General features: G+C 38.6%; 2 protein-coding genes across 2 annotated transcripts; both read left to right on the top strand.

Moving 5' to 3' along the window:
* The first annotated feature begins 1,725 nt into the window (after positions 1–1,725).
* On the top strand, positions 1,726–2,475 carry LOC112721689 (uncharacterized). The gene has a single exon (XM_025772728.1). It carries the CDS (start codon positions 1,726–1,728, stop codon positions 2,473–2,475), a length of 750 nt encoding a protein of 249 aa, XP_025628513.1.
* A 3,749-nt stretch (positions 2,476–6,224) lies between these two features.
* On the top strand, positions 6,225–6,734 carry LOC112721688 (uncharacterized). The gene has a single exon (XM_025772727.1). The coding sequence runs from the start codon at positions 6,225–6,227 to the stop codon at positions 6,732–6,734; it is 510 nt and encodes a 169-aa protein (XP_025628512.1).
* The last annotated feature ends 6,446 nt before the right edge of the window (positions 6,735–13,180 follow it).

The following is a 13,180-nucleotide window of genomic DNA, read 5'->3' as shown; positions in this document are numbered from 1 at the left end:
TTCACTTCTGCGCGCGCGTGCCTTGTATGCTTGCGCGTCCATTGAAATATTCCCAATCTTTGTTTTTTTATGCATTCTCCACTTTGTATGTTTTTCTCTTCATTTCTTCCATCTGATACTTGCCTTATGAGCCTGAAATCACTCAACAAACACATAAAGGCATCGAATGGAATTAAAGTGAATTAAAATCACCAATTTAAGGGCCTAAAAAGAATGTTTTTACACTTAAGCACAAATCAAGGGAGAATTACAAAACCATGCTATTCATTGAATAAATGTGGGAAAAGGTGATAAAATCCCCTAAAATGAGCACAAGATAAACCACAAAATTGGGGTTTATCACTTCTCTCTCTAGAAAACTAACTAAAGGCTCATGTTGACTAACTAAGTGCCCTCCCCCCTTTGCTTAGGCTTCAATTCTGCATGAAATACACTCAGAAACAAGTTGGATTTAGGCTTGGGCAACTCAAAAATCGCCCCCAGCGTTTTGCCTTTAAGTGGGTCACGTGCGAGTATCGGCACGTACGCGCCATGTGCGCGTGCACGTCAATTGGCCATTTTCTCACCCGCGCGTATGCGCCATGTATGCGTACGCGCCGCCAGGCGACTTTACTTCTGCGTGCGCACGCCTTGTACGCTTGCGCGTCCATTGAAATATTCCCAATCTTTGTTTCCTTATGCATTCTTCACTTTGTATGCTTTTCTCTTCATTTCTTCCATCCGATACTTGCCTTATGAACCCGAAATCACTCAACAAACACATCAAGGCATCGAATGGAATTAAAGTGAATTAAAGTCACCAATTTAAGTGCCTAAAAAGCATGTTTTTACACTTAAGCACAAATCAAGGGAGAATTACAAAACCATGCTATTTCATTGAATAAATATGGGAAAAGGTGATAAAATCCCCTAAAATAAGCACAAGATAAACCACAAAATTGGGATTTATCAGTCATATTTGGATATTGTTAATTTTGAATTTATTAATGCAATGAACTATTTTTATATTTAATTCCATTACTTGTTTGATTTCTTTCAATTAATTATCAGCTCCAAATTTACTTTTATTAATTAAATTTTAATTACCGTGTCTCCTATCTACTCCCTTTACATGTTTGTGAAAATGGCATTCATGTTAATGGAGTAGAGCTCCCAACTTGGCTTATGAGTTGATTAATTGGAAACCCTTGAGTTGTAAAACTCAAGTGTAATATGTAATTGAGAATTGCTGGCTAACTCAATTTTCACTGACTCTAGTCCTTCCCTAGGAAGTGACTAGGACTTGTGAATCAGAGTTAGTGCTACCCACTTGACCTTCCTTTGTAACTTCAAAAGGATAACTGAGTGGAAGCAATAAGCCTTTACTATTGCACTTGGGAAAGACAACAATGATAGAAATTCCAATTATCTCTCCTAACCAAGGCTTTTTATTTCAATTATATAACATCTCTTGTTACTGCTCATTACTTTAATTTTCCAATTATTTATTTTTCTCATTCTCAATTTCAAAAATACTCAGAAAATTCCTAACCAATAAATTGCACCTTGTGTCAACTCTTTGGGAAACGACCTGGGAATTCTATTTCCAATTATTTAATTTTAATTGTGACACAAACTAAATTGATAGTGGAAATTTCATCGGTTAAGGCTATATTGACAACGCTGTTTTCATTAGAAATTCTTAACCGGCATTTTTCCACCCATCATAGCTCAATTTCTGCTTTGATGGGTGCTATACCGGAGAAATATGGTGATCCCAGTTCTTGTCTAGTTACTTGCACTATAAGTGGTATACAATTTGTTGATTGCTTGTGTGACCTAGGTGCTTGTGTTAGCATTATGCCATTATTTGTTTATGATGCATTGAAGCTTCCACCGTTGAAAAGGTCGGCAGCCTGTTTTGTTCTGGGGGATAAGAGTATAATCTCGGTGGTTAGCATTGCGGAAGACGTCTTAGTGAGCATCAAGGGGTTGACTTTTTCAATTGATTTCTACATTCTTGAGATGCCCCCTAATGACTCCGGAAGACCATCATCTATCTTACTTGGGAGGCCATTCTTGAAAATCTCCCATTTTAAATTGGATGCTTTTTCGAGTACCTATTCCTTTGAAATTGATAGAAGAGCAGTGAGTTTCAATCTTGATGAGGCTATAAGGCATCCACCAGAGGACCATTCTATCTTCCGGTGTGATATGATTGATGATATTGTGGCCGAAGTCCACCATGATATAGTTGATGAGAAGAACATGGTTCAATGTGCAAGTGTGGGGAAATCTCCTGAATATACTGAAGACACCTTACCACTTCCGGTGACACCGGATGATCAAGTGCCAAGCCATGAGCCAAATATGGAGTTGAAGCCACTTCCACCCCATCTTAAGTATACGTATCTTGAAGAAAATCAAAATCTCCCGGAGATCATTGCAAAGGAGCTTACTTTCCAACAAGAGGAAAGATTGCTTCATGTACTGTGAAGGAACAAAAAAGCTATTAGGTGGAGTTTGGCGGACATAGTTGGTATAAGTCTCCAAGTTTGTCAGCATCGTATTTTTCTAGAAGAGGGAGTAAAGCTTATCCGTCAACCTCAAAGGCGGTTGAACCCCACAATTTTAAAAGTTGTGAAGAAAGAAGTGACCCAACTACTTGAGGCCGACATTATCTATCCAATCTCGGATAGTGAGTGGCTTAGCCCGGTACAAGTGGTTCCAAAGAAGTCCGACGTCACCATAGTCAAGAATGAGAGTGGGGAACTGATGATTGGATTTTCGACGGTTTAGAATTCACAATATATTCTCGTTGCAAGTATAGTTTCTAAACCAAACAATGATCCTTTCATACAAAAGATTGTTTGTCACAAGTACAAACCCCTAAATTTATAAACCAAAGTATTGGAACCTCGGGTCCTCTCTCAAAGAAATTGCAGGGTAGTGTTCTTGTTATTGGCCATGGACAAGTAGATTTTGGGGTTTTGATTAAGGAACAAGAAAAGTAAATGACGATGGAAATGTAAATGATAAAGCGGTCTTGGCAAGGTTTGGCAGTCAAGGATCTCTATCCTTATCACTAACCACAACATGAGAATTGGCAAGGATCAATCCCATTAAGTCATCCTCTAACATAGTAGTAAAGGAAAGTCAAATGAGTTATATCAATCCAAGTCCATAAGTCCTAACTCTCCACTAATTGAATTAGTGAGAACTAGAGTCAATGGCTCCCAATCATCAATTACTTGGACATTAGTAACTCAAGAGTTCCTAAGTTGTCTTCCCAAGCTAAGAGCATAAAATTCTACTCTAAAATCCAACCAAGCATTTCATCAAACACTTGGAAGGCAAAAAAGGAAAATATAGTAATTTGGCAACAAGAATAAAATCTAACAACAACTAATTGCAAAGAATTAATAACAACAATCAAAAGAAATACAATTATTATGAATTACCTCAAATTGAATTGGAAGAAAATAGAAGGAACAAGAGTAGATCTATAAGAAAGCATAGAAATAACATAAAGGAAATTGCAACAAAAGAATAGAAGAATGATGAATGTAACAACAAGAAATTGAGAAGCAAAAGTAGATGAAAGCATGAATTGAAATCTAGATCTAAGATTATTACCCTAAACCTAATCCTAATCCTAATCCTAGAGAGAAGTGAGAGCATCTCTCTCTAAAACTAACTAAAACTAAGCCTAAAATGTCTTGTGTGTCTTGGTCCCCCCTTCCCCTTTATTCCTTGGTCTATTTATCCTTTTCCCGCCAAAAACTCAGCTCCAAATGGGGCCAGAAACCACCAAAATCGCCAGGCACGAGTTCTTCTTTAAAAATCACGTGCGGCCTTTAGCGCGTACGCGCCCCTAGAGTATTTCGTGATCCACGGGTAGGCGCATAGTGCACGCGTGCGTCCATGGGTGTTTTCCAAATCTTTGGCTTTTCATGAATTCTCCACTTTGTATGCTTTCCTTTCACTCCTTTGATCCTTTCCTAGCCCTTTTCAATCTGAAATCACTAGCAAACACATCAAGGCATCTAGTGAAATCAAAGGAAGATAAAAATCATCAAATTAAAGGTCTAAAAAGCATGTTTTCACATCTAAGCACAAACAAAGAGACAATCACAAAATCATGCTAATTCATTGAATAAATGTGAGAAAAGGTTATCAAAATGCTCTAAATTCAACACAAGATAAACCCTAAAAAGGGGGTTTATCAGGAACTCATGGCCACAAGGGTGCAAAATTCATGGAGAGTTTGCATCGACTACAGGCACTTGAATTTGGCCACTTGCAAGGATTACTATCCACTACCATTCATCGATCAAATGCTTGATCGCCTGTCCGGTAAATCACATTATTGCTTTTTAGATGGTTATACCGGTTATTTTCAAATCCATATTGCTCCGGAAGATCAAGGAAAAACCAATTTCACATGCCCTTTTGGAACGTTTGCATACAAAATAATGCCTTTTGGTTTACGTAATGCATCGACTACGTTTCAAAGGTGCATGATGAGTATCTTTTCGGATCTTCTTGAGCACTGTATGGAAGTATTTATGGATGATTTAGTATTTATGGTAATTCTTTTGACCTTTGTTTGGATAGTCTTGCTTGAGTATTAGAAAGATGTTCTAGTTTAAACCTTGTGCTTAACTTTGAAAAATGTCACTTTATGGTAAAGCAAGGTATTATTCTAGGTCACGTTGTTTCTATTACTGGTATATCTGTGGATCCTACAAAGGTTGATGTTATTTCTGGTTTACCTTACCCCTCTTCTCTTAGGAAAGTCTGTTCTTTTCTTCGTTATGCAGGTTTCTACCGGTGGTTCATCAAGGACTTCAGTAAGGTTGCACTACCCCTTTCCCATTTATTGCAAAAAGATGTAGAGTTTGACTTGAGTGAAGAGTGTACGGAAGCATTTGATAAGCTGAAGATTTCCTTGACCCAAGCTCCTATTGTGAGAGGGCTTGATTGGAGTAGGCTGTTCGAGATTATGTGCGACGCATCTAACTATGCAGTAGGAGCGGCGCTTGCACAACGCGAAGGTAAGGATCCCTACATCATAGCTTATGCTTCTAAGACATTAGATGGTGCCCAATTTAACTATACTACCACTGAAAAGGAACTTTTAGCAATTATTTTTGCCTTGGATAAATTCTGGGCCTATTTACTTGGAACCAAAGTGGTAGTATGTTCAGACCATGCGGCTTTGAAGTACTTGCTAGCTAAGAAAGAATCAAAGCCAAGGTTAATCTGTTGGATATTGCTATTACAAGAGTTTGATTTAGAGATCAAGGATAGGAATGGTTCCCAAAATTTAGTTGCAGACCACTTGAGTCGCCTAGAGCATATCAAAAGTGACTCCACTCCTATCAATGATGCATTTCCTCTTGATAGCTTGCAAGCAATATCCGAGGTGGTTCCTTGGTATGCACCCATTGCTAATTATTTGGTCAGTCACACCTTTCCTCCAAATTTTTCTATACATCAAAAGGACAAGCTCAAGAGCGAGTCCAAATATTACATATGGGATGATCCATATTTGTGGAGATGTGGTGCCGACCAAATAATTAGGAGGTGTGTTCCACAATCTGAAATTTAGTCTATCTTGGAGGTGTGCCACTCTTCTGAAAGTGGTGGCCACTTTGGCCCTCAAAGAACTGCAAGAAAAATCTTAGACTACAGATTTGGTGGCCCACACTCTTTAAAGATACAAATCTTTTCTGTAACTCTTGCCACAGATGCCAAAGGTTTGGAAACATATCCAAGAGGGATGAGAACAACTCATGTTGTTTTGTGAAATTTTTTATGTTTGATGTATTGACTTCATGGGTCCCTTTCCAAACTCGAATGGTTTCATATATATTCTGTTAGTAGTTGATTATGTTTCTAAGTGGGTGGAAGCAATTTCTACCCGTACTGATGAAGCTAACATGGTTGTTTCTTTTGTGCGAAATAACATCATTTGCCACTTTGGATCACCACGAGCGATCGTGAGTGATCAAGGCTCTCATTTTTGTAACAAAATAATAACAGGTTTGATGAATAACCATGGCATTATTCACAAGGTGGCAACGGCTTATCATCCCTAAACAAATGGCCAGGCCAAAGTGTCTAATAGAGAGATTAAGCGCATACTTGAGAAGATAGTTAAACCTCATAGAAGGGATTGGAGCTCTAGGCTTGGAGATGCGCTATGGGCTTATCAAACGACTTACAAGACACCGATTGGCATGAGTCCGTTTCGACTAGTCCACAGAAAGGCTTGTCACCTTCCGGTAGAGGTGGAACACAAGGCTTATAGGGCTGTGAAGGAATGTATCTTAGGATTGGAAGGAGCCGGAGTTGAAAGAAAACTGCAACTGGAAGAATTGGAGTTCATTTGGCTAGAGGCTTATGAAATTTCAAGGCTCTACAAAGAAAAGGTGAAGGTGGTACATGATCAGAACATCAAGAGAAGAGAGTTTAGAGCTGGGGATCAAGTCCTTCTCTATAACTCAAGGTTGAGATTAATGCCGAGCAAACTGAGGTCAAGGTGGGATGGACCATATGTGGTGAAGAAGGTTGAACCGTATGGAGTTGTCCACTTGAGTCATCCCTCAAGCCCTACCTTTTTCAAGGTCAATGGCCACTGGTTGAAACTCTATCATGGTGTGAAGATGAAGAATAACAAGGAGTTGGAGATCTTTCTCTTGAAAGATGATGATTGGGATTTGCACTGGTTTGGAATTTCTCAAAAGTAGAATAAGCGGTTCGTTGCAAGTATAGCCCAAACCGGAAATTCAATCCCAGACATCAAAGTTTAATTCAATTCAAATATAAACCGAGAGTAATGAAACCTCGGCTTGTTCTTCCCTAGGATGCAATCGAAATGTTACTTCCTTGGTTGTTAAGGCAAAAAGGGGTTTTGCAAATCAAAAAACAAAAGATTAAGGGAACTAAGAAATCAAAGAACTAAGGAATGATCAAAATTGTACTTAATGCAAGTAAAGAGAAGATGAGATCAAAAGTAGTGAAAATGCTATAAATGTAATAAAGAGCCTTGACTTGGGAATGAGAGTCCAAGGAATCCTATCATCGCCATAACCACAACTATGGTAATGATCATGAGTCAATCTCGCTTAGTTAACCCCAACCATCAAGGAGTAAATCAAGCAAGCATAATTGACCTTAATCCATAAGTCCTAACCAACTTACCAAACTAGTTGATAAAAGGCTAGCGTCAATGGAAACAAGAGTCAACTAACTACCCAAGAATTACCACTAAATGTCGGACATTATGACTCTAGTATCCTAGGAACTCAAACCACAAGCCAAGGTGGAAAAATCTACTCAAAATATAGATTTGGCATTTTCACAAACACCTTGTTTGCATAAAAGTAAAACATGCGAAAATTACAAAGTAAAATGGAAATTATAACCAACTATCAACAAAACCAAATATAGACAAGCAATCAAGCATAAAGGAAGCATGAAACATAAATTTCATTGATCAAAACTTCAAGTAACACAAAATTGCAATTATAAATAAGTAACTTGAACCAAAGCAAATGAAAGTAAAAGTGCTATAATTAAAGGTGAAATTGAGAGTACTTACAATGAAAAGGGGTAAAATCAAAGATCAAGCTTCTATAGAATGCTACAATGGAGATGGAAATTAAACCCTAAGAGAGCATTTTCTACTCTACTTCTACTCCTACTCCTAATGCATTTTCTACCTAATCTAACCTAATGAAAGCCTCCTCTTCAAATGTGTTGAATTCCCCTTATATAGCACTCCAAAATCAGCATCCAAGCCTTCCAAAATGGGCCAAAAGCCCTCAAAAAATGCACAGCACGCGTGTCATTAATGAAATCACATGCAGAGACCTGTGCGGACGCACAGATGTGTGCGTCCGCGCACTTGGCTGAATGTTGACCTGTGCGTACGCATGCAAGCTTGTGCGCACGCACACTTGCCTGTGTGTGCTTTTCCTTGTTTTCTTCATGTGTTCTCCTTTCTACATGCCTTCTTCCACTTTTGCTTAGCCAATCTTCCCAAAATGACCTGAAATCACTCACAAAACACATCACGGCATCGAATGGCATAAAAGTGGAATTAAATTACTCGATTTAAGCACAAAAATGCATGTAGTCACATTTAAGTTCAGATTAGAGATCAAACACAAAAGTATGCTATTTTGGTGCTTAAGTGTGAGTTCATGTGCTAAAATCCATCCAAATTAAGTCAAAATATACCATCAAATATGGACTCATCAAAAGACTCAGCCAAGGAAGAGGAATAAGCTCATAGACCGTCCAACTTAAGGACATTAAAGAAAAGTGCTAGGTGGGAGACAACCCACCATGGCATAATCTTCCCTTTCTATAGCTTTTTCTTTATTTATTTACTTATCTTTGCTTCATTAGATGTGTGTGATCCTTTTCAATTATGCATATTTGCTTTTGTTCTTATAAAAAAAATTGATGCTGCTGCTTTCTGGTACAAAAAATCAGAGAGTTGTGCTGAAACCATGCGTGAGGGGTGACAGGGCGCATAAACCACTCCACGTGTATGCCTCGCTGACGCGTACGCGTCACCCAACAATTTTACCTTGTCCACGCGTGTGCCTGACCGAAGCGCACGTGTCGTATGCTAATGCTGCAATGCCTGGTACAAAAACAGAGACTTGCACTGGAACGGTGAGGGTAGGGTGCTAGGAGCACAACCAAACCCACGCATGCGCCTCGTTGACGTGTATGCGTCACTCTATTTTCCAGTTACCCACGCGTGAACGTGACCAACGTGCACGCGTAGTCTCTTAATGCTGCCTCTAGTACAAAAACTAGAGAGTTATGATGGAACTGTTCTGGTTTCGTGTGTCTAGCACGAAAAGTAGTCACGTGCACGTGTGACCGATGCTCACGCGTCCCTTTCACTTTTGGGCCTTCCACGCGTACTCGTGGATGATGCGCCCACGTCACAACGCAGATTCAATTAAATCAGCACGCTGCCCTGCCTCCCGTCACTCTCCCTCTTTCTTCTAATCCTAATTCTTTCTTCTTTCTTCTTTCTTCTTTCTTCTTACTTTTTCCTTCTTTTTTACCCTCTTCCACCGCCACCGGCGGACCACCACCGGTGACCACCACCTCCGGCAGTCTCACCTTTTTTTTCTTTTCTCTTCTCACCTCTCTTATCTCACTTCTACTTACTTTTACCTTTCTCTCTTTTTCCTTCTTTTCAAGGTTTCTTTTCTTACTCTCTTCTACTCTTTAACCCTTTTTTTGTTTGTTGCATTCGAATATTTTAATTGTTCTTAATTGTTGTTACTTGCATTTTAGTTTTATTCTTTTAGTTTTCTATTAGTTCTTTCTCTCTTTGCATTTTTCTATTGGTGTTGGAGTTTCAAGTTAAATTGTTTGTGGTTTGGTGGATTATTTTGATTCCTCTTGACTTGTTTATATCATGTGATATTGCTATGGTAGTTGTTATTTTATTTTGAGGATTGTTTCACACTTAAACTTATCAACTTGCTTGTTGTTTATGATATGCATCCCAAGTGTTTGTGAAAAAGCACCAATGACACTTCAGTTCATCTTTGACCCTATTCTTTCAACCTATTGCTTCTTTATCACACACTTGCACTCTATGTACGTTGAGCTTATTCTCTATTAATTTTCATCATCCATATACTCATTATTTTTGGATTGATTCGCATGTGTCCATCATTGTTGATATCAATGCTTGAGTTTATCCCTCTCATGCTTTATACTTGCATGTTTCTATCCCTCTCGCATCTAGTGTTAATGACATGGCTTTATGATTTTAATTGATGTTTTACTCGCATGTTGTACCTACCATTTATTTAAGACACTTTCCTTTTCTTTGGCATTCATTCTCACTTTCATTTTCTTGATTCCAGTATTTATCTTCATGAGTTTAATGTTTTCTCTTTTTCTCACTTTTTCAGGATGGCCACGGGTGCGCGGAATTACACTTCGCACAACTAAACCAGCAACTGCACTGGGTCGTCCAAGTAATACCTGAGTGAGTCAGGGTCGATCCCATGAGGATTGTGATTTGAAGCAAGCTATGGTTATCTTGTAGATCTTAGTCAGGCGGATAGAAAAGTTGATTGTTTGTTTAAAGCGCATAAAAGTAAAATAAATAAAACGTTACTCGGTTAATGGTGAATGCAATGATATGGAGATGGTTAAGGCTTGGACATGCTTTGTTCTTCTAGATTACTCCGGTCTTACTGTCTATTCCAACTGTGAATGATTTCTTCTACGGCAGGCTGTATGTGATCAACGCCTTTCTTAAGGGATCGCCAATGCTCCTCCAAATCTGAACCCCAGGGTTAGTGTGGATCCAGTCTGATTGAGGGTGAAGCTCTTGCAGTTCATTCTCCTTAGTGATCCTACTCAAAATGCCATGGACAAGTTCGAATCTTCCAGATCAGAGAATGTTACGTCTTTGGTTCTAGCCTCTACTACAAAGACTCTAATCTCCGCGTACCTCGGCTGAACTGGTGTCTCGAGAAGTCCCCAACGAAATCATGGATTAGCCGTCTAAGAGATGTATAATCAAGCTAGTGGTTCATCATTGTCCGATGAAGAACTCACTCTGAACCCATGTAGAATGAGATAACCTTGTGCCAGTTTAACGCATTCATAATGATGAATAACGAATATACATCTTAGAATAGAGAGTCAAATACGTATTGAGATAGAACAGTAGTACTTTATTAATCCATAAAACTCAGTAGAGCTCCTCCCCTCAACCTAGGAGGTTTAGAAGCTCATACTGATAGAAAATACAATGTGGAATTCAAAGATATGCTAGAGGTCACCAAAAGATGTAAAAGTTCTCAAAATAAATACTAGATTAATGACTAAGGATTACATAAGAAGGGTAAAATAGTCTTTTAGTGCTAAAATCCACTTCTGGGGCCCACTTGGTAAGTGCTGCCAAAGGGGTCCTTCTTGGGCGTTGAACGCTGGTCTCTTCTCCTTTGGGCGTTGAATGCCAGAATAGAGCAGGAGGCTGGCATTAAAGCCAGGTTTGGGGCTTCAATTTAGAAGCAAAGTATGGACTATTATATATTTCTGGAAAGATCTGGATGTTAGCTTTCTATAGCCGTTAAGAACGCTCCATTTAGACTTTGGTAGCTTCAGAAAAGCTATTTCGAGTGCAAGGAGGTCAGATCCTGATAGCATCTACAACACTTTCTCTGTCTCTGAATTAGACTTTTGCTCCAGCTCCTCAATTTCAGCCAGAAAATACCTAAAATTGCATAAAAATATACAAACTCAAAGTAGAATCCAAAAATGTGAATTTTTCACTAAAATCTATAAAAACATAATAAAACTTAAACAAAACATATTAAAAACTATATGAAAATGATGGCAAAAAACGTATAAAATATCCGCTCATCAGAACACCAAACTTATATGTGTTGCTTGTCCCCAAGCAACCAAAACAAAGTAGGATCGAAAGAAGAGTAAGATACAATAAATCTCAGAGTTTTTAATAAAGCTCATTTTCAATTAGATGAGCGGGACTTAGTAGCTTTTTACTTCTGAATAGTTTTGGCATCTCACTATCCATTGAAACTTAGAAGTGTTGGTCTCTTTAAGAACTTAGAATCCAGATGATATTATTGAATCTCCTAGTTTAGTTCTTTTTTATTCTTGAATACTACTTTTAGAGTCTTGGCCATGGCCCTAAGCACTTTGTTTTCCTGTATTACCACCGGATACATAAATGCCATAGACACTTAACTGGGTGAACCCTTTTGGATTGTGATTCAGCTTTGCTAGAATCCCTAAATAAAGGTGTCCATAGTTCTTAAGCACACTTTTTTTGCTTTGGATCACAACTTTAACTGCTCAGTCTCAAGCTTTTCTTCTTGACACCTTCACACCACAAGCATATAGTTAGGGACACTGTCCATTTGGAGTGCTTAGGCCAAGATTTTACTCCTTTTAGGCCCCTCCTAACTATTGATGCTCAAAGTCTTGGATCCTTTTGCCCTTGCCTTTTGGTTTAAAGGGTTATTGGCTTTTTGCTCTTGCCTTTTGGTTTAAAGAGCTATTGGCTTTTTCTGCTTTTTATTTTATTTTCAGCTTGCTCTTTTTTTCCGCATGCAATTATTTTTTTTTCTTTTTATTGCATCTTGCTTTTTCTTGCTTCAAGAATCAATTTTTGGATTTTTCAGATTACCAATAATATTTCTCCTTTTTCATCATTCTTTCAAGAGCCAACATTCTTAATTTCAATTTCAAATATTCACTGTTCATTCATACATTCAGAAAATAAAAGCAATGCCACCACATCAAGATAATTGAACTATTCTTAAGATAAACTCGAAATTCATGCAACTTAATCTCTCTTTCAAATAAAATTTTCTTTTAAGTAAGGTGAGAGATATATGGAACATTTTATTACTTTAAGACATAGATAGAAATGATCATATAATAAGAACAAGAGAACAGACAATAAAACATAACAGAAAACAGAAAAATAACATAAGAAAAAGGGGATTAAGAGAACGAATCCACCATAGTGATGGTGGCTACTACTCCTCCTTGAGGATCCAATGTAGTGCTTGATCTCTTCAATGTCACGCCCTTGTCTCTGTTGTTCTTCCCTCATAGCCCTTTGATCTTCTCTTAGTTCATTGAGGATGTGGAAATGCTCTTGATGCTCCATCCTCAATTGCTCCATATTAGTGTTCAATTCTCCAAGAGAATTATGCAATTGGTTCCAATAGCCTTGAGGAGGAAATTACATCCCCTGAGGTATCTCAGGGATTTCTTGCTGAGGCGGTTGCACAGGCCCACGTGCATGCTCTCTAGTTTGCTCCATCCTCTTCTTAGTGATGGGCTTGTCCTCCTCAATGAACATGTCTCCCTCTATGACAATTCCAGCTGAATTGCATAGGTGACAAATGAGGTAAGGGAATGCCAACGTTGCTTGGGTGGAAGACTTCTCAGCTATCTTGTACAGTTCTTGAGGTATCACCTCATGTACTTCCACCTCACTCCCAATCATGATGCAATGGATCATGATGGCTCTGTCAATGATCACTTCTGACCAATTGCTAGTAGGGATGATGAAACGTTGGATGAATTCCAACCATCATCTAGCTACGGGCTTGAGGTCAAGCCTTCTTAATTGAATGGGCTTGCCTTGGGAATCCCTTTT

This window comes from Arachis hypogaea, chromosome 11 (assembly GCF_003086295.3).
Source record: "Arachis hypogaea cultivar Tifrunner chromosome 11, arahy.Tifrunner.gnm2.J5K5, whole genome shotgun sequence".
Classification (NCBI taxonomy): domain Eukaryota; kingdom Viridiplantae; phylum Streptophyta; class Magnoliopsida; order Fabales; family Fabaceae; genus Arachis; species Arachis hypogaea.
The sequence above is the reverse complement of the archived record's forward strand: the minus strand, read 5'-3'. Positions and strand labels throughout refer to the sequence as shown.